At 34.3% G+C, this 23,972-nt stretch overlaps 1 protein-coding gene across 1 annotated transcript in view; it reads right to left on the bottom strand.

The window, feature by feature from the left end:
* LOC110092898 (protein S-acyltransferase 24) overlaps window positions 1–21,819 on the bottom strand; it is a 29,129-nt gene extending 7,310 nt beyond the window's left edge. The window contains exons 1-7 of the mRNA XM_020817591.2: window positions 21,348–21,819; window positions 21,076–21,216; window positions 13,756–13,868; window positions 13,079–13,158; window positions 12,672–12,835; window positions 5,614–5,752; window positions 5,421–5,520 (exon numbers count right to left, since the gene is read on the bottom strand). Of these exons, the coding sequence (XP_020673250.1) occupies window positions 5,421–5,520; window positions 5,614–5,752; window positions 12,672–12,835; window positions 13,079–13,158; window positions 13,756–13,868; window positions 21,076–21,216; window positions 21,348–21,641 (1,031 nt within the window). The 5' untranslated portion in view covers window positions 21,642–21,819. The remainder of the gene's footprint in view (window positions 1–5,420; window positions 5,521–5,613; window positions 5,753–12,671; window positions 12,836–13,078; window positions 13,159–13,755; window positions 13,869–21,075; window positions 21,217–21,347) is intronic.
* Between the last annotated feature and the right edge of the window lie 2,153 nt (window positions 21,820–23,972).

Below are 23,972 nucleotides of genomic sequence, written 5' to 3'. Positions count from 1 at the left end.
AAAAACCCTTGGAGAAGGATGAAGATGGAAGATAGAAAGGGATGAAGGATAGAGAAGTGTGGCTATAATACTATGTTGAAATATAAGGGAAGAATACTATTTTTTTTTTTTCCATTCACAAAATATAGAGGTATATATTTTATTGGAGATATAAGTCATCTATAATAGAAGAAAAAAAACTAGGCACATATTAAAGCTATAACTGCCCATAATAAAGTATACAAAAACGTTTGCCCAATAAGTATAGGAATCAATTCATTCTTCATATAACATGGATGGACCATGATAGATTGTTGAGCTGGGACATGAATCAAGTGGCGGATCAACTCCAATCATCCGGATTATTAAGTTCAACGTTAACCACGCTGGATGGAAGCAACAACAGGTGCTGGCGTGAGCTAGCTACAAGAGGAATGCTAAGAGAGGTTGTCAACACTAGGCTGAGGTGATGATTCAAGAAGCATTGATTGCAAAATTTTCAGAGTATGTCAATTGGCATGGACCTTGTAATCTTCCAGAAATTAAGACTCAACAAGAAATGAGAGCTATAACTTGCCTTTCAAGGAAAAAATATCAAATTAACAAGCTAAAAGAGAAGGAAAATTTGTAGGGACTGTTGGATGGCTAACTTGATAATTTGCATTTGATATATGGTTCATTCCATGGATTCCATATTTCTTATAAAAGGAAGGGGTCAAAGTAAAGGAGTATGCGTCAAAGAAATGGAGTCTGATACGTAACGAAAAAACAATGAGTGCTAGCCCAGGTCTAAAACCAATTTTTGTAAAACATTATATGAGATTATTAGAGGGTAGGCTTATTTAGGTTTTCCTTGGTAATATGTAGATCATGAATTTGAATCAACAAAACATCCTCTATAGCATGCAAGGCAAGCCCACACAATATTAGTATATTAAGAACCTCATGTGGTGAGTACACTCTCCATATGACATCATTATAGAACTCAATTCTTAATGCGTCTTGAAACAACACATATTCCATCCAAAGAAGTACATTGATCAGCCATCAACAAACCTTATCTGTTTATAATAGGAGGTAATATGATGCCAAACAATTCGTAATCACACAAAAGGCTCCCCATAATCTTGCAAATATGAAAAGAACTCAAATAAATACAAAACCATGTATATTACAAGGACTTTTTTTCTCTATAAAGGAGATTAGGCATCTTCTACTTTTGCTTAAGCCTGCCACTTTCTGTAATAGTTACGCAAACCATCACATTAGCCATGCTTACAATGTGAGCACAAGTTTTAAATTGAATTTCATTGCTTTTTCAAAATGATTTAATCATTCATCAAACAAGTGTTAAAATGATGATGATAATGCAGCTTATAAAAAGCCCACACAAACTATTCAATTTTAGCCCATATATTTCATAAATTAAAATCATTAAGTATGCTCTGAATATTACACAACAGAATTATTAAATTAAAAATGGACAAGAAGACTCTTAAGAGACATATCTCCCTTAAAGAGATTGAAATGTAGCATTGAGAAATTCTCATTACATTAGATAGTCAGTCAATGAGCACAAAAAAGAAAGAATATTCATACATTTGAAGCAAGTGGGATACGTGTACCTTAGTCATAATTCACTGTATTTTTCAATATTATTTGATGTCTTACGTTATCATCCTTATTTTTTTAAGTTAACTATTAATAGAAATATATAGAAAGACTTAGGTCATGTAATTCGGTATTATTAATGCATCAAATTCATATTTGTAAGAAACGAATAGATATCCTAATATAAAGATCCTATGTAGACACAATGCGTAACTTAGAATGTGTTATTTCTAACATAGAATGAAATAATCATGAATAATTTATTAAAATTTTGATGACATAAGAGAACATATGTCTTACAAGTAGAACATATTATTTGACATATTAACAATATGTATTAAGCACCATGCAAATTTACTACTATCATATAATTCAAAATGAAACCATATGAGCAATGATATTAAAGCACAAAACCCAGCAATGTGCAAGGGTTCCTTTTTGCTTCGATGCATAAAGCACAAAACAAAGGGGTGCTTTTATTAGCTAAAGCACTCATAACTTATATAAATATAATAATTCATTCAATAATAATTATAAAATATGAAGAATTTAATGGATGACTCAAATATAAATCGAAAATAAATGTGATGTACCTGCCTAATTTGAAGGTAAACTTAGAAAAGCGAACATAAAATTTAAAATTTCTAATGATTTCTATTTATGCATAGGAATTAAAAAACAATTTTAAGTCAAACTAATGTAACAGTTTAATGTATAATTTAAGAACTTCAACATTGCATAAAACACATTTAACTCATAGTAAAAGATAAATTTAAATCTAAAAAATCTCAAGCTCTCTAAACAAGCTAAATGAAATTCATTAGTCATCATCCTCTCTTTTATTCACATAATTTCTTTCCCTCTCAATTAGAATTTCTTCATCTTCAAAGAGTCAATCTCATCTTCTCTTTCTTGACAAATATAAGAGAATTCAGGTCAAGATGCATTCTCCCTCATTGTGGATGAACCTCCTCTTATTTTTTACTTAATAAATCTCAAGTACCACATTTGATCAACTTCGCCTGATGTTTGTTCAATTTGTCACCAAATGAGATCTTCATCACCAAACTATTACTCACTAGTATCATTTATTTCACCAATTAACCGCTCACAACTTTCTACCCTAGAATCCAAACTAACTGGATTAATAACAATTTTAAAATTAAATATTTTCTTCAAAGTTTAGTTATACTTGATAAACACTAAATCATATAAATGCTTTTGATCTAATTTATTCTCTTCTTTATATGAATCTATAGAAAAAAGTCATAATGAAATGCATAAAACATATGAATCATTTATTATATTTAAAATAAATAAATTATACACCTACTCAAAGACACTCTCGTTCCTTTTAAATGTAACAACAACAACAACAAATCTTTATTCCATAACGTGGGGTCGGTTACATGAACCATTTTTCTTTACTTCATTCTATTAAAAGTCAAATTCTCATTTAACACTAATAAAAAATATAATTTCTAATACTTTCCAACTAAGTCTTTTTTAGGCCTACCTCTACCTTTCTAAACATAGGTCAAATTTAATACATCTACTCTACTAACCAGGTCATCGGAGGCTCGATGTTTTGACTCTCTCTAATCTTATCTTCCACTGGAGCTACTCCAACCTTTTCTCATATGTATTTATTTTGCATTTTGTTTCTAAAAGTAAATCCACGCATTCTGATATGCCAAGGTGAAGCCACCTGACCGACCCAGACTAGCCCGATGGCCCAGCCTTTGGCTGAACCAACCCTTATGGTTGGGCTGAACCAGGGGCAGCAGAGGGGAAGATTTAAACCCCCCTTGTGGAGCCCAGGGGAGATATGATTCATTATGTAAGGAGGAGGAATCAAGGGGGAGTTGTTATGAAGGTTTCGTAATTGTGTTATGTTGTTTAGAAAAGATTTTAATTATTTAGGAAGGTTTCCTAATTGTGTTTATATTGTTTATAAAGGTCTTAGCTATTTAGAAATATTTCCTAATTGTGTTTATGTTTTTTATGAAGGTTTTAATTGTGTTTTTGTTGCTTAGGAAGGTTTCCTATCACACAACAAATCCATATATAAAGCATGACTCTAAAGAAAAATTTGTAAGTTAAATCTATTAGTAGGGAAAACTAGGTCACCTAAAATAAATTTTAAAGATATCATGCACTGAAAAATAGGGGGGGGGGAGGGGGGTTGCAACAAGTTTAATACACATGCAGCAATGCACAAACAAAGAGAGTATAAAAAAGGAATAAAAATTTGTAAATTCACGAAACTACACAAGAGAAGAATTCCAACCCCACAATTATCGTCTATTAGCTAAAAGCTAAGATAGAGAAAAACAAGGTTAGAGGTAAAGGTTGCTACATAATTAGAGCCAAAATAATTTATGAGAGAAAGCTAAAAACACACAAAATAGTCTAAGAGGAGCTTAGTTAAACTGTAAGAAAGTGAAGATGATTCACCCAAAAAAAGCCAAAAGAAACAATGATGTTATTAACAGGAAAAATTAAAAAGATGAATAAACTACACTTGCAGCCTCAGTCCCACTGTGCTTAAGGAGCAAGTGTGACCTTTTCCATATTATTGCATCTTTTGGGTGAAGCGAACCACAGTTATAAGCACTTTTAGCAAACAAGAGTAGAAATAGAAGGAATTAAGTCCTATCATAGAATACCACTGAGCAAATTAATATATGAAGCCATAGAATCAAGAAAAGTTAATGTTCCATAGATGCTGAAATTAAGTCCATGTTTTCATAATAAGATGGACCAAATACAACAAATCGTTTTACTAGTTATGTCATCATGAGTTCCATCAGCTTGAAGGGGATAAAACAAAAAGTTCTAGAACCTGTTGGATGATAAACCCACATTAATATAACCTAAAACAAGGTCAAATGATATGTTCTGCAACATGTAAAAATCTGCTATCAAGTTAAATAATAGACTTTTAGATCAGGCAATGACACGTTTTGCAATATAGTTTTGATGTTCGAAGTTCAATTTATAACATATATTTTATATTAATTGAGCATGACAGCAAATGGGTTTTTTTTCCACGTTTTAATATTAAAGAAAGCATCACGACTGTGATGGAAAAGTTATATACCATTATACATAGAAATGTATTTATACTATAAAATAAAAAGCACACCATGTTGGAAACCAATACGGTTCAATGAATCGTTATCTTATAGAGAATTTACACAGACCAAGCAAATCAATCACCAAAATAGCTACTTAAAATCCATAAATGCAAGAATAGCTTAAGAGAAATATAGAATATTCATAAATCTTCCTAAACACAAGGTGGACTTGCATAGATAAGATGAATTCCAACTGAAGCCCAAATTCACTCAATACATCACCAATGATACATCCAGTTTTAATCACACGCTTCTATTGCAAACATATTTTTAATCCATGACTACTGATTATGTCCACTTACCCAGAGAAAACAAGACACAACCTCGCATATAGTTGGGTAAAACAAGAAAACTAGATGTAACAAACCATAATTGAATGCAACATGCAAATCTAGTGAATAAATTTTTTTAATAGTTTAATTAAAAGGCCCTCTGAAGTAAGGCTATATTCACCTCTCAGAATGGTTGTCAAAAAGGAGAAGTTGCATTTAACATTTGAAATAATTTTTACAAAGCCAACAGAATCTATTATATTTGAATTAAGAATAATATTACAATATGCTAAAACAATCTGATGCAAACTAAGAAAAAAAAGCCCCAAGGAAAATCCATTAATCTGCATGATAAATGATTGATGAAAGAAGTGACCACAAAAAAAGAACTCAAGGCGTTAAATATAAGGTATCGTACCTGCTACATTTATAGAACATGAATAATCCTAAACTTGCAAGTAAAACTCCCAACCATGCGACAAGCCCCAATGCCACCGTTAACCCTGAAAATCTTGATCCTGAGAATAGCATGATGATTGAGTAGATTAAAAAGAAGAAATGAAATTGAAAAAATTTGAACATAGCCAGAAGAGCGAAGAGGGATAATATACCTGTTACTACTGAATTTATATATGTAACAAGCATGGAGATAATAATGCACCAAAGGAAAGGAGCAAGTCCTAATTTTGATAATCTTCCAAAATAGCTATTCCCATCACATCGTTTATCAAACAATCTTCTGGCATTCCCCTGCATAAATGAGTATTACCAAGAGAAAAATAAGGCACGCGATTGAAGAGAACGTTTAAGAACAAAATCATAACAGAAAAAAACTTTTGCACAATCAACTTTAACTAAGATTCAAAATATAATTGCTTCTAAGCTTTTCAGTAAAGAAAATCCATGCTCACAAATAAGAGATTAGAACTAGGACTTTAATATTATTAAATTAGTAGAACTATTAGCAAGGTATTAAAAAAAATTTAAACATAATATAACTTGAAAATTAGAATGAGAAAAGAGGAGAGTAAAAATGGGAGAATTTATGACTAAAATGTATTCCATTATTATTTGTTAAAAAGATTACATGAAATTATACATAAATAGGCAGAGATAAAACTATCTTAAAAAAAACAAATTTGAAAACCATTCAATTCTAGAATCCAAAATTAACTACGCAGAAAAAAATAGAAAGTTGATGTGTATAGGTTACTGGATTGTTTAGATGGAAACCTACCGTCTAAAGATTATTAGATTAATGTAGATGGAAAAGTGTTATTCATGGATTGCTAGGTTGTTGTAAATAGAAAATTGTTGGCCACAAATTGAAGATTATTTCAACAATATATCACCATGTTTCCAACTATAGGACAAAGTAGATGCCAAAGGATTCAACCCCATCCTAAAATATGCTTTTTTACAATGGTCTAAGAAGTACAAAGCATTTAGTTCCACCAATCCTAACTCAACAAATGCATTAGCCCAACAAGTCCTCGGTGACTGACAATTATTGATCTTTTGCCTAAATGCAAATAAGCTATATCGTCATTAAAAAAGTAAGATTACACAATAAAGAGATTACTAGTCATATAATTAGATCTATAGTCAAAGTGCAATAATATAACTTCTCAACCAAAGCCCTAGCTACTCTTCTCCATGTGCTCCATGCTCGGCCGTGCTTGCACGTGTTTTGTACGCTCGTCATTGTTGCACGTGTTAGATATTCTCTTATGATTAATGCTCTAAACCCAATTGGATTTTTTTGCTCATGATCCTACTTGGAGAGTCATGAGTGATTCTAACTCTATTTCTATTACTTATGAAGTTAACATTTCTAGCGCTTTGGAGCTTGTAAAAAAAAAAATTCAGCTTATATATGCTAGGAGAAAAAGAAACTGCAAAAGAAGTATGACGCCGCTTTCCAAAATATGTTAGGCTTCAACTTGAGAAATTTTGATGTGGTCCTGCGGGCTCATCTCTTCCAGCAGTTGATTCATTGGTCATATATTGGCCTTTTCGATTTCTTTTATTTCTAGTTCTTTTTCTCAATTAGGAATAATTTGCAATTAGTTAGTGTGATGTGGTCTCTGCGGGCTCATCTCTTCCAGCAGTTGATTCATTGGTCATATATTGGCCTTTTCGATTTCTTTTATTTCTAGTTCTTTTTCTCAATTAGGAATAATTTGCAATTAGTTAGTGTTGTAATATTTACATTAACTAATAATAATACTTATTTTTTACTTTTAAAATAGTACGAATAAAGCAGGCTCAAGTTATAGTGAATTTTGACTTTTTTTTCATTTCACTTTTGATAAATACAAAATAGCACACCCCAATAAAGATAATGGATTATAAATTTCATCATATATGATTAAGAAGCATGCAATAATATATCAAAAAGTATATACATAATTATTTTATTTAAAAACGTTGCTTGCTCCACTCAAAAAACAAAAAAAGTTTTGCTCCTGCCTAAAACACCCAAATAATCCATCTCACAACTTGGAAACCAGAAAACTAAGCATCCATTAACACATATACTTTCTTAATACTGATAACAACACATGGTTGTACCCACATCTATTTCTAAACCCATTAAAGCAAAGTCTAGATATACCAAACAAACAAGTTTGAAATTTCCATTTCATTTGTCTTCAAGAAGCATATATTGTTCTCTTTGTTGATATAATGAGCCCATACTATGGATGAGCGTATTTTGATGAAAAAATACGTGTTCAGAGATTCTAATTATCTATACCAAGTGATTTCAAGATAGATTCGAGTATAAATTTATGATCTTAAAATTACTATATCAATTTGATTATCAGGTTATTTGTAATATGAATGAAGAGATTTGAAAGGCACTCAAGATTATATTCTAAGGAAGAAACTAAGTAAAAAATAATGGCTCAAGTTCAAGTGTCAAATAATAAAAATCTATGAATTAAAATAAAATTTCAATGAATTTTAAAGTATTATAACTATAATTAATTTAATTAAATTTGCTTTTAACTCATTTATAAATATTAGCAAGATGAGATGATCTTAAGTTTCTATTAAATTATCTTAATTTAATTTATATGGATGTAAGAGTTAATTAATTTATTAATTATCTAATTAAGGATGATGAGCTTAACTTATATATCAATAAGTTTAAGTTAACTAATTTATGTGCATCAAACATAACATTAAATTTACAAAAAATGATCTGATAATGCTTAATTGTATTAATTACATTTTTTGGAGCCTTCTTTAGTATAAAGTTTTCATTTTGACTAATGTTTATAACACCATATTGGCATGTATTTCTATATAAAATATTACAAATTTTTTTAGGGTTATTTAATACATCTAAAAATTCATATAAATATATTAAAATTAGTACTTATACCAAAATCATTTTATAATTACAAAAATTCAATTTATGTTTTATTACATTGGATTCGCTAGTTTTTAGATACAATTTGATAGGTTACATAACATACTTTTGATTAAAAATGAATTAGTTATGATTTTTCAAATATTAGCTATTTCCATTAAAAGTTGGCTAGCTGTTGATGACTTATTTGAAATATTTTGACAATCCATATTAGAGCCATTTTATGAGCCTAAAAGGGAAATTTTTTATATTTTCTGGACATATTTTGAAAGACTATACATATGAGATGTTATAGTGAATTTAGTGTGAAATCAAAAACTAGTGAAAGCTTTCTCATCTATCTTTTCTCTTAATCCCTACAAAGAAATTTTTTTTCTCGAGAAAAGTTTAAAAGCTAATTCAAATTTCTTCAAAAACTTGAGCTCATACAACGACATCAATTGCAAGCATTTTTAGAGTTGTTTAAGCAATCTTCAAATTTATAAGATTGCTCTAAAAGTTTTAGTTTTCTCAGCCAAATTTTTGTTAGATCAAATAGTTAGATCTTAGATCTTTTTTTTTTTACAAAGTTTTCTATGCTATAATAATTTTGTAAATATAGGTTTGAGTTGATCTTGCTTGTAAGGAAGAACATAGATTGTAAAGGCTTTCTTTACTCCGAAAACAAGATCCTGCGATAGTAAGATTAAAATAGTGGAATCTTATACAATGGAGGTCTACGAGAGGGCATAGGCAGATGGGTAAAAACTCATAAAATTTGTGTATGTTGTCTCTCATCAATTTTCAGTTACTTTTGCATTTTTTAGAACTATTTATTTTCTTGCAAATCAATTTTTTTTAATTTTGCACTCCTTTAAATTTTTGCAAGTTTAAGTGATTATTGAAATAGTACAAATTCACCCTCCTCTTAATTGTATCATAAATTTCAATTGATATCTTATCCTTGACTTTAATTTTAGGCTTAGCCACCAAGCGAAGATCCATTCATTATGGCACAAAAATTATTTTTACAACACAGATAATCACTCCACTCCATCACAAAGCCTCCATTTTTAGATAATGTCCATTTGATTTTTGGAAGAACCTTCTGAGTCGATTTCTAAAAGGATAAAATCCTCATCCATGGAACATATTATACTTATAATAAATCCAACGAGTAAGATATTAGGTGGAGTAAATATTGAAAGTCATTTTAAGAATAGACTTTGGCTGAGATAGTCGTCAACAAGCTAAATAATAAAAGTATGAGTGATTTGTATTGTGCTCGGAAAACTAAAGATTATATGAGGATCTCAATGCTAAACAACCAAAGACATTTTGGATAAACTTATAAGAACTTACGAAAGAACTAATAAAGTTAGAAATATAAATATTCATAAACTAGTTCATGAATTTGAATTATTTCACATGAAATTTGATAAGCCTATTAGTGATATGCATACAAGATTTATAAAAATTGTAAACTCATTGCACTCATAAGGTAGAATATAAAAATGTTAATTCTGTCCAAAACATTTTTCATTGTTTCCCTAAGGACTAGGACCCAAAGTTGACTTTAACCATGGAATCCAAATATCTTTCCACTTGTTCACTTGATTAGTTGCTTGGTTCTCTTTTAATACAAGAACAAGCTATAGCAGCAAGAGAAAAGAAAGAAACTGCATTGAAGAAATAAAATGAGAAAGGAAAATTAATAGCTCTAAAAGTTGAAAATTTAGAGACATATGCAATGATGATGAAGACACATAAGGATAGCTATGCTATTTAGAAGACCAGGATCCATGCAATAGAAGAGACAAACAAGATAAGGCAAGACTAACGTTTATAAGTTTAGAACTAATAATACTTCCATAGGTGATGGAATAAGATACTTTCATTATAAGAAACCTGGGCACATAAAGTGGGATTGTCCAAACTTAATTGATGCAAAGAAAGCAAAGAGGGAAAAAAATTGAATATTAGTAGAATTAGCTCAATTTCTGCTTGATGGATGTAGGCTATCAATTTATTTTCGGGCAAAAGCTAAACATACTTCATGCTAAGTAATTAATAGAGTTAATCTTAGACTATTCTTTAAGAATAAACCTTCTAAACTATTTTGAGGAATAAAACCTAAAATTGATTATCTACAAGCATTGAATGTAAATGTTATATTATTTATTATGAAAAAGAATCACTCTAAAATTTTGATAGTAAATCAATTGATGGAATATTCAAAAAACAAATGAGGAAGTTCAAAAAACATTCAAGATTATAGTTTTAGAAAGTCTTTAGATTCATTAAATTTGTAAATAAAAAATGATGGCTCAAGCTCAAACTTTAAATAATAAAAATCTATGAATTTAATAAATAAAATTACAAATTATTTAAAATCATTCTATATATCATCACAATTTTCTTTTTAACTCATTTATCAATATAGCAAGTTGAGAAGATTTTAAATTTATTTTATATTCTATTAATTTAGTATATAGAGATGTATGAGTTAATTAATTTATTAACCGTCTAAATAAGGATAATGAGCCTAACTTACATATTAATAAGCTTCTATCACTATAGGAAAACAGCTCATTACCGGCAGAATTTTCGGCGGATTTCCGTGGGAGTTTCCGGCGGATTTTAGACGGATTATTTGTAAATATTTCCGACAAATTTTCAAGCATATTTTCCGGCGAATATTTTTCAGGCAGCTTTTTCGACGGATTTTCCGACGAATTATTTAAATCTCTAAAAATATAATTTATTTGTAATTTAATTCATTAATAATTTTATAATTTATTTTAATAAACTATTATTTTATCAAATTATTTTAATTTAACAGTTGGAGCGGCTGGGCGTGGGGTGCGAACCTGCGGGAGAAACTCAAATTGGGCGCCCGAGATGGGATTTTTTTTTTAACCGTTTCATTTATTCCGACGGTTCTTTTCCACAGGAAAAAAGTTCCGGCGGAAAAGTTTTCCGACACTCGATTTACCTTCGAACACGTTTTCGTCGGAAATCCACCGGAAAATCTTGAAATCCGCCGGAAACCTGAAAATTTTCCGCCGAAAATTCACAACTTTCCTATAGTGTATAATTAAGTGTTTCTTAAGTTAATAAGTTAACATAATTTTATATGCATCATACATAATATTAAATTTAGCAAAATGAGCTAATAATGCTTAATTATATTAATTAAAAGTAATAAGCTTGTATTTTTAAAATGTTATTTAGTATACTTAAGAGTTTTCATTTTTTAAATTTTTATGATGCCTCACTGACATATGTGTTTCAATATTAAATATTTACGATTTTACAAAAGTTATTTAATAAATTTAATTTTTTTATACATATATTAAATCTAGTATTTATAAAGAAATAATTTCATAATTAACTCATTGTAGAGCTTTTTCTTTGATTAGTAATTTTATAGTTGTTCTCGAAACATTTAAGGGGAATTTTTGTATATACTTTGGATATATCTGACATGCTATAAATATTAAATTATAGTGTTTAGTATAGAATGCAAAACTTGAGAAAACTTTCTCATCTCTCTTTTCTCTTAGATTCTCTTTAAAGCAAAATTCTTTCTTAAGAAAATTTTAAGAGCTAATCCAAATTTCTTCAAAAGCATGAGCTCATGCAAAGCAACATCATCTGCACGCACTTTCAAAGTTGTTTGAACAATCGTCAAGTTTGTAAGGCTACTCTTAAAGTTTTAACTTCTAATTTTCCTACTTTATTTTTGTTAGATCAAATAGTTAGATCTTGGATTCTTCTTGCAAAGTTTTAGGAAACTTTGTCTTTTGTAAACTTAATTTTTGGGTTGCTCTTCCCCTTCAAGGATAAGCAATGGTTGTAAGGGCTTTCTCCACCCCGGGTCTAAGAAAAGTGGTATCTTAGATGGTGTAGGTCTAAGAAAAGATATAGACTGAGGTTGAACCTCACTAAAATTTTGTGTGCTGTCTTCACAATTTTGCATTTTTTTAAATCTACTTATTTTCAAATTTTTGCAAGCCTAAGCAATTATTGAAAAATTGCCAACTGCGCCAAACACCTCACTCTTCATTTGCAAGCCCAAACTAAACCAGGTCCTTTATTCAGGACAAATCAAGAAGCAGGAGAAAAAAATAAGCAGCTTGCACTAAAATTATGAAATTTAGGAATTTCTGCTCGAGAAGAGTGGAGAAAATCTAAAACCATTCAAGGACTTAGCTTAAGTGTTCGAGAGAAAAATTCAACTCAAAGATTCAAGCATATCAGATAAAAAGATTTAGAAGTTATTTCATTTTCAAAAAGGAGAAAACCTACAAGGAAAAAGGCAACTTGCCGATGATTCTTATCAGCAGCCAGCTGTGCTGGAGTTAAACCAGTTTTATCTGTCACCATGAGGTCCTCCTTTTTCCCTGCCTGAACTAGCACTGTTGATGCCTCCAAATTCCCTCTGATGGCAGCCCAATGAAGAGGAGTACAACCTTATGATTAAGAAAGATGCGCAAATTAAAATTAGGCAGGTTAATTCAGAATTTTAAACACAATCCTGCATCCAGACATTTCAACAAACACCAGCATTAAGGGAAACAATACTCTACACAAGTCCCCCATCCCACCAGGCAGCACTTTATCTTTTACTACATTTTGCTGGTGTATTCATTAGGTGTGTGAAGTAGAAGAAAAAGTGGGAGAACAGATGATTCATACTAAGACAGTGGCCATACCTTCCTTGTCCTGCCTCCCCCTGTATGCATCCAAAAACAAAAGAAGGCGTATACTATCTGCAAATCCCTTATAGGCAGCCCTACAAAACAAAAATTGTTTGAAACAGATCAGCTGAGAAACCATAGAACGTAAAATACTTAGTTTAGACATTACTAATGTATCCTACAATTGTTAGAACACTGCTGACACCAGTTGAGAACATTTTACATGTCTAATAATGATAAGTAATAACATCAACTTCAATCAGATAAAAAAGACCATAGAACAAGCAGAATGGGGATATAATTACAGTTTCAAGTTTTTGCAAGATAAGAAAAGTAAATACTCCAAATATATTTAACGGTGGAGTCAAATATAAATAATTGAGAAAATGATCAAAATGGTCTCTTGACTTTTTATAAAATACTAAAATGGGCCCCAACTATATTAGAGGACCATTTTGGTCCCTCAATTTCTTAAAGAGGAATCAAAATAGTCCTACCATGAGACTATTTTGATTCCTTCTCAAAAATTTGAGGGAATAAAATGATTCTTTAATACAATTGGGGATTATTTTAATTTTTCATAAAAAGCTAAGGGGTCATTTTGATTCTTTTCTTATGAATAAATAAATAGAAAGAAAGAACATTGCTAAATATAAACTTTGCCCTGAACTTAAAAGGACAACAGCTGATACCAATGCAGAGGGCTTCTTCCATCATTGTCAGGTACATCAGGATCAGCATTCCATTTCGTAACTATGTGGTATAGAAATGTTGTCTGACCATACTGAGCTGCAACATGGGTACTCTGCAAGAATATGAAGTCTGGTTAAATGAACTAAAGATTAAGTAAAAAAATCAAGTAAACAATACTAGATTTAGGCGTTGATTGGAAACGTTGTGGTCTATTCTGATAAATGAAATAAATCAACATTGTAAAATTGTAGATTTTTGGAAAGCAAAGCATCAAAAAAGCATTACCACCACAAGGACTTAAAATCTAACATCAATTCATCTAAAATAACCCCTTAATACACAATTAAAAAGTAATAATCATTTTAGAACTTGACTTGTCAATTCTCTTGATAAGTTCATATGGAAAACTGTTAAATTGAGAGGAACGAGAGGGAAAAGCATGAATTTTATTAAGCAATCTACTCCCTATTTATAGATCTATACAAGGTGTATCGATAAGGAAACAAATAACTCTTATAATAACATGAATACAATTATTTCTAAATCAATGGGAGGAATTAATGCAATCCATGTAGTCTTCCCATGGATTACTGTTCACAGCCGTGGATATCTTTGGGATCGTAAGGTTGAGATTTAACACTCCCCTCAAGCTGGGAAATATGGATCCGTCATTCTCAGCTTGTCAATCATTTGGAGGAAGACAGAACTGTCCAATCCTTTAGTAAGGAAATCTGCAAGTTGATCCTTTGATGATACATGGTCAACACTTACTAGACCACTGTCTAGTTTTTCTTTAATAAAATGTCTGTCCACTTCTATGTGCTTGGTCTTGTCATGCTGGACTGGATTGTGGGCTATGCTGATTGCTGATTTGTTGTCACAGTGTAGCTTCATGGGCTCATCCCACTTAACTTTTAGATCTTCTAGGATTATTTTGATCCATAGTAGCTCACATATTCCCAAGGCCATAGCTCGATATTCTGCTTCTGCACTGGATCTTGCCACCACATTCTGTTTCTTACTTCTCCATGTAATAAGGTTTCCTCCAAGAAATGTGCAATACCCAGAAGTAGATCTTCTATCAACCGGTGATCCTGCGTAGTCAGCATCTGTGTATACTTCTAGGGTCATTCCACGATCTCTCTTAAAGAGAATTCCTTTTCCTGGTCTCCCTTTAAGGTAGTGCAATATCCTGTCTACTGCTTGCATGTGAATCTGCTTTGGATTCTGCATAAACTAACTGACCATGCTTATTTTTTTTTTTTTTTTTTTTTTTTTTTTTGAGAGGAGAAGTGCCACAGTTAACAGCTTCATTCAAAGTTAAAATGATGAAATTATGTACTGCATACAGATAAATAAAGCCACGTTTTCCATAACCTATTTGTTAGAACTTTGCAAACTAATAGAAACTAAGAATGTAGAAATATAAACGTAGATCCAGTTTTCACTTTCTCAATTACTAGCAGTTGACAATAGTGTATGAGAAATCCAAGTGACTTACAGCATCCTCCAAAATATCCAAATCTCATCCTTATAATAAATTTACTAATTTCACCAAATAATAACTATAGAAGAAAGCAACTGAAAAAAGGGCCATTTGTTTTCAGAAACTCGTTAAGCGCCTTCACATTTTTCAATAAAGTATCAACATAAACAGGCATTCATATGTTGATAGAGATGTGTAATGAGTAGTTGTCGTTAGTGCTTAATGATGGTGTGAATAAATGTAATACGTAGTTTGGGTTGGGAGAGTGGTTATTAGCTAGTTAGTGCGTCATTTCAAGACTATATATATTCCTAATTTTGAAGATTAGGAATCAATCAATGAAATGAATTAGCCTCCTTTTAATTTTATTCTCAAATTCCATTTTATTTCTTCAATTTTTTGGGGTTATTGACACCTTCAATTGTTATTTATCCAGGTTCATATCAACTAGTGCTCTCTTTATATTCGCCGTGAAGTGTTGCATCATGTCTTCAGATTCAAGAAGGATCTAACTAGCATTCTGATCAGTGCTCCGAAAGTTGAATTTGAATCCCTCTGAAACTTCCACACCAACCGCAAATCTATTGCTAATATCATGGCTCATTTGGATATCAAAATAATTGACAATTTAGAAACAACCATTAATGTACTGCTGATTGATAATTTTCCTCCTAATTGAATATATGCGTAGGCCTCCACCATTGTTTCACCAAAAACAATTATCAAGTTCCTCAAGTGCCCAATAGCAAACAAGTTATTTTGTGATATCAATTTAGTGCAAGTGCACAAGAAGGATTAGTTGCATGAATTTTGACTAAACAACTGCACCGCTTGCAATTCCTACAGTTTTGCAAATGATCCCGCCTACATTTCCGTTACAAATCTGGCAAGTAAGAGCGGGGGGCTTCGCCCGGCCCAGACCAACCAAACCCAGCAATTCTATTGGGTGGGAAACAGAGCAGTAGAGAGGAAGTTAGGCCCCCCTTGTAGGGCCCAACAAAACTATAATCCATTATGTAAGGAGGAGGTATCAAGGGAGATTGTTTGGGAAAGTTTTCATTGCAATTGAGAGGGAATTAATTAGGGAAAGAGATCTAATTTGAATTCAAATTTGGGAGAGAACTATTTAGGAAAAGGAAACTGATTTGGGGGGGAATTAGGGGAGTCTATTTAAGGCTAATAATATTGTATTTTCGGGATTATGTGTGTGTTTGCTGAAATTAGATTTCTTAGGCTGTGAGGGCTCTAGCCGCCGGCTAGGGATTTGGGAGAGTCGGATCTTCCTTTCCAATTGAAGATCCAATTGTATCTTGCATTTCCTTCATAGTTCTTGCAATATACATTGTTCTTGGGTGTTCTTCTTCCCATTTTTCTTTTGTTGTTCGCTGAGTTGGCTGAAAGTGCATCCTCTTCCTATCAAGTTGGTATCGGAGCAATGTCCTAGGCTGAAATATCGAACTTCATCACTGATTTCTTTTGCGTGTTTCTCTCTGATCGTATTGATTTTTGCTGTTTGAAGACCAAATCCACTGTTTTTTTGCCGTTCTTTCTATTTGAAGCCTTGATTCAGGTATTTATGGAGGGAAAGAAGGTAGAAGTATTGGAAGGGGAGATCGGGCAACTGAAATCTAAATTTTCATATTTCCAAACTCAATTTTTAGTCATCCACGAGAAGATCGATGGGAAATTTGCCATCATGGAGGAGATGATGAAGAAGTTTCTTGAGGGTCAAACCAAAACGACATCGTCGGAGGCAAGGGAAGCCACCAATAGCCAAGGTAGTGAGAAGAACCCTAATCTGATAAGGAGAGGGAAAGAACAAGAGGTGGATATCTAGCAGATAGAAGAGAGAAGGCCTCCTCTAGATCTCATTCCTAAGGAGGAGATAGGTAGAAGGTATAGGGAGAGGCATGAGGGGGTTGGGTATGAATGCAGTGGGGCTGAACTTGAAAAACGAGAGGCTTATTATGACCAAAGATGTGCTAATTTTGAAAGGAGGGATTTTGACAAAGGGTTTGGGTACGAGCATAGAATGGATAATCTCGGGAAACTTGAGAGGGACCATCCACATGGGGAATGGGACGTTAAGGAGGAAAACAAGGGAGACAGAGGAGATCCAAGGGTGAGAAAGCTGAAGATGCATGTTTTAAAGAGAGATGAAGCACATGGATAGATCTACAAGGTGGAAAGGTACTTTGTCGTCAATGAGTTGACAGAGGATGAGGGGTTGATCGTAGCCAACCTATGCTTGGAGGGGAAAGCATTGGCATAGTACCAGTGGAGGGATATGTTAGAGGGAGTTTAAGGACTATCTGTTGGAACGTTTTCGAACCAACATGGGAGGGGACTTATATGAGCAGTTCTTTGCTCTGTGCAAGAGGGGACAATGGTGGAGTACCGTGAGAGGTTTGAATACCTTGCTAGCCAAATGGACTGACTGACGGAGACTATAATGGAGTAAAACTTTATGAAGGGGCTTAGACCAGAGATCCAGATGATGGTTAGAGTGATGAGGCCTTGTAATTTGAGAGAGGTTATGGAGATAGCCCAATTAGTGGAGGATCAAAGGCACCTAGAGAGAAGGGCTAGAGGCAGCAGCTCAGGAGGTTCATACATGATGACCACCACCTTTTTGGCACCTAAGGGGCTAACATCGAGTATTCTTAGGGAGACCCTGAAGGAGAAGACTGTGAGACCGGACTCTTCAGATTCTCACCGTATGTGATGAAAAAGAGCTACATTTAGATGTGACAAAGGACTCATTGAACTAAGTAGTGGGATTCATTTCAAATCATACTATGAAAGTGAGAGGAAAGATAGCATACAAAGAGGTAGTAGTGCTGATAGACAGTGGGGAAACCCACAATTTCATCTCCAACTAGGTCGTGGACCAATTGGGGCTAAAGCTGGTGGACACAGGATACTACTAGGTGATGATGGGCACAAGGAATGTGGAGACAAGCAGAGGAGTGGGTGAGGGGTGGTTCTAACCATACAAGAGGTCCAGGTGAGGGAATATTTTCATTCATTGGAGTTAGGGAGCACTGATGTCATCCTGGAGATGAAATGACTATAGACCTTAGGAGACACCAAGGTTAATTGAGGAGCATTAATGATGAAAATGATGGTGGAGGGAAAAAGGGTGGTGATCAGAGGAGAGGCAGAGTTATCCAAAGCCATAGTTTCTTTCAAAACCATGAAGACCATACAAGAGGGGGGAGAATTTCAAGTGGAGTTGTAGAGTTTGGAAGGAATCAAGGTGAAGGAGAGGGGAGACATCCCTCTTTGGGTAAAGTCGCTTATACAATAGTTCAGTGAGATCTTTTAGCCACCTCCAAGATGGACACCACCAAGGGAATAGGAGCATTAGCAGCGAGCTAACCTGAAGAAGCGTTGCTTTGCACAGCCTAGTGTGAAATACTTGGGGCATGTGATATCTCAGGAGGGGTGGTCATTGATCAGGCCAAGATTGAGGTTATGCTGTAAAGTCTACTACTTAAGACTCTAAAGGAGTTACGAGGTTTCTTAGGGTTGACCGGGTACTACATAAGGTTTGTGAGGGAATACATCACTATAGCATGAACACTGACAGAGCAGTTGAATAAGGCAATAGGAGATCACACACCATCTACACTACCCTCGACTCAGACAAAAGGCATGAAGGTCATTTTGGAGCCCCTGGAAGTAAGAGAGGTGCAATAAGGAGAAACAAGGGCATAGGAGGTACTAATCAAGTGGAATGTTTTGCTAGAGTACGAAGCCACATGGGATCCGTATGAGATGACCATGAGATAATTCTCATCCTTCCACCTTGAGGACAATGTGCGTCTTTGGGGGGCAAGTATTTTTACGAATCTGGCAAGCGAGAGCGAGGAGTTCCATTCAACCCAAACTAGCTGAACCCAACAATTCTGTTGGGCGGGAAACATAACAGGAGAGAGGGAGTTCACACACCCCCCCCCCCCCCTTAACATCAGAGAGGGAGTCCCCCCCCTTATGGGAGCCAATAAAGCTATAATCCATTATGTAAGGAAAAGGGATCAAGGGAGATTTAGAAAATTTTTAACTACAACTGGGAGGGAATGAATTTAGGAAAGAGATCTAATTTGAATTCAAATTTAAGGGGAAACTATTTAGGAAAAAGGAGCTAATTTGTGAGGAAATTAGGAGAGCCTATTTAAGGCTAATAATATTGCATTTTGGAGATTATGTGTATGTTTGCTGAAATTAGATTTCTTAGGTTGTGGGGCTCTAGCCGCCGGCTAGGGATTTGGGAGAGCTGGATCTTCTTCTCCAATTGAAGATCCAATTGTATCTTGCATTTTCTTTCATAGTTCCTGCCATAAAAATTGTTCTTGGGTGTTCTTCTTCCCAATTTTCTTGTGTCGTTCGCTGATTTGGCTGAAAGTGCACCCAATTCCTATAAATTTACAGGCCTAAAGATACTTCATGGAATTCTAATTTGGATTTATCTTTTCTTCAAGGTTAGAACTTCAGAGCAAGGTTAGTTTTGAAGGAGTGGGAAATAATAGAGACGTTTAATGAGTAATCGGTTGTTAGTTGTTAATGATAGTGCGAAAAAATGTAATAGATAGTTTCAGTTAGGTGAGTGACGAATGGATATATAAGGTGTCCTAGTGTGTCATTTTAAGTTTATATATACTCTCAATTTGGGAGTGCTATGTGTTGAATCCGATTGTGTTGATTAATCTGGTTATCTATTATCTCGAATCTCAAAGCTTGTCGTGTTTGCTGGGGGTGCGGGGGTTTACCCCCTGCTTGGGATCATTTTTTTTTCATACAATGCTCTGACAATGTGTACCCAAGCGCCCCGGCGTTGTATTCCCAAGCACCCCAGTGTTGAACGACAGAGAGTAGAGGGCCACAGCGGTAAAGATATGGCGCTGAAGCAAATCAAGGCAGAGGTTTAAGCACCGTAACGCCCCAAAATGGCACCGCAGCGCTGCGAGACGGACTTGACAATTTTCTTTCTCTTTTTTTTTAAAGGGTTGCATCCCTTGGGGTTATTTTACATGGCTTTCTCTTGTATTTTGAGTGTGTAGACATTGAGAATGGTGCATGTGAGAAAAGAAGCAAGGAGAGAGTGAGAGAGAAGAGATATAAGTACTTATTTCTACCAATTTTCATAGTGGATTTTTTTGGTGCGGTGTGGTTCTGTGGTTTTTTTCCCTATTTTGAATTTTTCCACGTTAAATTCTGGTATCCTTTACTTTTCAGTTGCTTTTACTTTATTGCTTGTTTCGTCATTGTGGTGCTTACTCCTCATCTTCCCCTACAAGGAGTATTAAGAACCAATCAATGAAATGAATTGGTACTCTCTCACTATTACTCTACTATTCCATCTTCTTTCTCCCAATTTTTTAATCTATTGGCACCTCGAATTACCCTTTACCCTTCTTATTTCATATCATATACATTCAACACAAAATTTAACTTCAAGCATGATAACGAAATGAAAAACTAGAAAATTCCAAGATACATTAAAACAATCATGGTTGCATGAAGAATGGTTTCACTGAAAAATTAAAATTAAGCAGGCATCATTATGAAACAAAATCAGCAAACCAGTTAAAAATAACTAGTTTTTAAATACAACATTGTCACCCTTTTTTATGCTGTGTTTAAGGAACAGCTTTCTCCCATAGGTAATTACGAATCAGAAAGATTTCTATTTTATCCATGAAAAACTTCCCCAACAACACAAAATTATTCATTCACATACATCCCTTCTACAACCACCATCAAACAAGGCTTCCATTTAGCGCAATACGCAAGTCAAATAATCCTGATACAACAAAATATAAAAATGAACCTGATAACCATAGTAGTCTGCGGCATCAACTCGGGCGCCTTCCTTGAGCAACAACTCGGCAACCGGAACGTGACCACGCACCGCACTCCAATGGAGAGCAGTCTGCCCCGTGTGGTCCACTGCATTCACATCTCCCCCATGCTGTCCAGACACCAAAAATCCTAAATCCGCTCACTCGCAAATTTAAAAAATAGATAATATGGAGAGATCGCTGTAACAACAACTAACCCCGCCAAGGAAACAAGTTCAAAAGAAAGCAAGAAGAAAAAGACCTCGATGATGTATTGAGCAGCAGCGGTGCGATTATTGAGGGAAGCCCATTGAAGAGCGTAATACCCACCACCGTCAGGCTCCGTGACGGAGCAGCTCTCGGACTCCACTAGCCTCTGTAGCTTCTCGAGATCGCCATAGGCTGCCGCCGTGTAGACATCATTTCGCAGCGCTTCCTCCTCCGTAGCAGTAGAAGCCGCCGTTGAAGACGATGTGACGCCGCCAGCGCTGCCTAAGCCGGAGTGGGTGACGTCCCTTCGGTCCTCCTCCTCCACAATCTCGATCTCCGACGCCATCGGCAGAGAAGGCCGACTGTGCGACGCCGGAGAGGAAAGAAATCGAAAGGCGGACTTTTGAGAGGAGAATTAGAAGAGCGAGGACAGGGTTGACTGGGCTAGCCGGATTTTTGAAGAAGGGGTCGATGGAAATGGAAAGAGGACGCTCGAGAGAGCTGGAGTGATTTTGTTTGTGTTTATTTTTGTTTTCCGATTAATTTCAAGATTTAATTTTTAGCTTGAAATTTCATCGCTCGGTAAGATTACCCTTGGATGGTCAAACCGTCAAACAGGGTAAAGTATATGGAAAATTTATTGTGAAGCCCAATTCGGATCACTCAATGTCCGCACCTAATAATCTCTTTTATTTAGTCTGGTGAACATACGCAACTCTATGTTCGGCCGCCAGTAGAATCGCGCCACGCGTTTTCATTATTTACAGCGCCCCGACAACCCGACCCGGAGCGGACCCATGATTGCTCGGTATTGCTCGGTATTGCTCGGTATTGCTCGATTTTGCTCGGCAATAACCAATACCGAGCAATACCGAGCAAATACCGAGTTGTACCGAGTTTTTTCTAGCAATACCGAGCAAATACCTAGCAAAACCGAGCAAATCCCTAACAATACCGAGCAAATCCCGAGCAAATACCGAGCTGTACCGAGTTGTAGAAAAACTCGGTACAACTCGGTATTTGCATGGTATTGGTCTTCACATAGCGGTATTTCTCATTTTTGCAAAGCATTACCTAGCAATACCGAGAAAATACCAAGCAATACCGAGAAAATCGCGAACATAGCATTCCCGGGTTCCGGTCCGAGTCAAGTCATCGGGCCGCGCGGTAAAGAGTAAGAGCACGTGGCGACATGTTATTGGCGGCCGAACATAGCTCTACGTCCGGTCAGAGGACGTAATAATTGTCCCAAGAAATAGGCTAATCTCCATCAAATTTTTATTTTAGCTTGAAATTTATTAATTAAATGAATTTGGGTTTGAATTTTATTTTAAGCTTTAAATTTGGCTCAACAAACCATTGTTTTGAAAACCGGACCGGACCGGCCGGTTCGACCGGTTCAACCGTGAACCGGTCTTACGGCCGGTTCGGTCCTCCCTAAGAACCGGTCTAACAACGAACCGGCCAAAACCGGTTTGAACCACCGGTTGAACCGGCCGACCGTTGAACCGGTCCGTTTTTTAAGAACCGGACGGTTCAACTTAAAATATATTTAAATATTTTATTTTTATATAAAATGTTTAATTAAATTATAAATTAGTTTAAATATTATATATTTTATTTAAAAATATGATTCAAAAATTTTATTATATTATACCAGCGCTGCCTACGCCGGAGTGGGTGACATCCCTTCGGTCCTCCTCCTCCACAATCTCGATCTCCGACGCCATCGGCAGGGGAGGCCGACAGTGCGACGCCGGAGAGGAAAGAAATCGGAAGGCGGACTTTTGAGAGCAGAATTAGAAGAGGAGGACAGGGTTGACTGGGCTAGCCGGATTTTTGAAGAAGGGATCGATGGAAATGGACGCTGGAGAGAGCTGGAGTGATTTTGTTTCTGTTTATTTTTTGTTTTCCGATTAATTTCAAGATTTAATTTTTTTGGGTAACTTAACTTTTATTTCCAGTAAGATTAGTAATTGGAAAATTTATTATGTGTAGATTTCAAATGTGTGCAAAGTTCACGTCACCCAATATCAATATGTATGTAATAATCTCTCAAATAATGGGTTAATCTCAACCATTTTTTTTATTTTATCTTGAAATTTATTAATTAATTGAATTCAAGTTTGAATTTTATTTTAAAATTTGAAATTGGCTCAACAATCAGCTCATTTATTATAAAAAAAAGATGATTTTTATTCAAACAAGTATCCCAATAAAATAAAAAATAAGAAATTAAAAAATCAAAGAAGCTATATATTTTTTAATATTTGTAACAAATTCATATTAAAAATATTGAATTATAATGTATTTTATATAAATATTAGCTGAATAAATTAACTGATGCGTCAATGAGTAGAGTCAAGATTAACTCTAATTTGGCTCATCAATTCATTGAGCTTAATTCATGAGTCTTTTATCAAATTGAGCCAAAGTTGGCTCATGAATTAAGTTGACTGAATTACATCATAGGAGAGCCCATAATTATCGCAACAATTTGACATAAATTTTGGTGATTATAATAATTCTTAGGCCAATGATATAATTGAGTAATTCAAAAATGAAATGGTCATTGTCCTCAACTTCGTGAAAAATTTCGAACTAAACACTAAGGTTTTGTTTGGGACAACTTTCTTACTGTTGTCTAAAGATATTTTCTAGTACAATTCAAAAAAAT

This window comes from Dendrobium catenatum, unplaced genomic scaffold (assembly GCF_001605985.2).
Source record: "Dendrobium catenatum unplaced genomic scaffold, ASM160598v2 fragScaff_scaffold_1065, whole genome shotgun sequence".
Taxonomy (NCBI): domain Eukaryota; kingdom Viridiplantae; phylum Streptophyta; class Magnoliopsida; order Asparagales; family Orchidaceae; genus Dendrobium; species Dendrobium catenatum.
The sequence above is the reverse complement of the archived record's forward strand: the minus strand, read 5'-3'. Positions and strand labels throughout refer to the sequence as shown.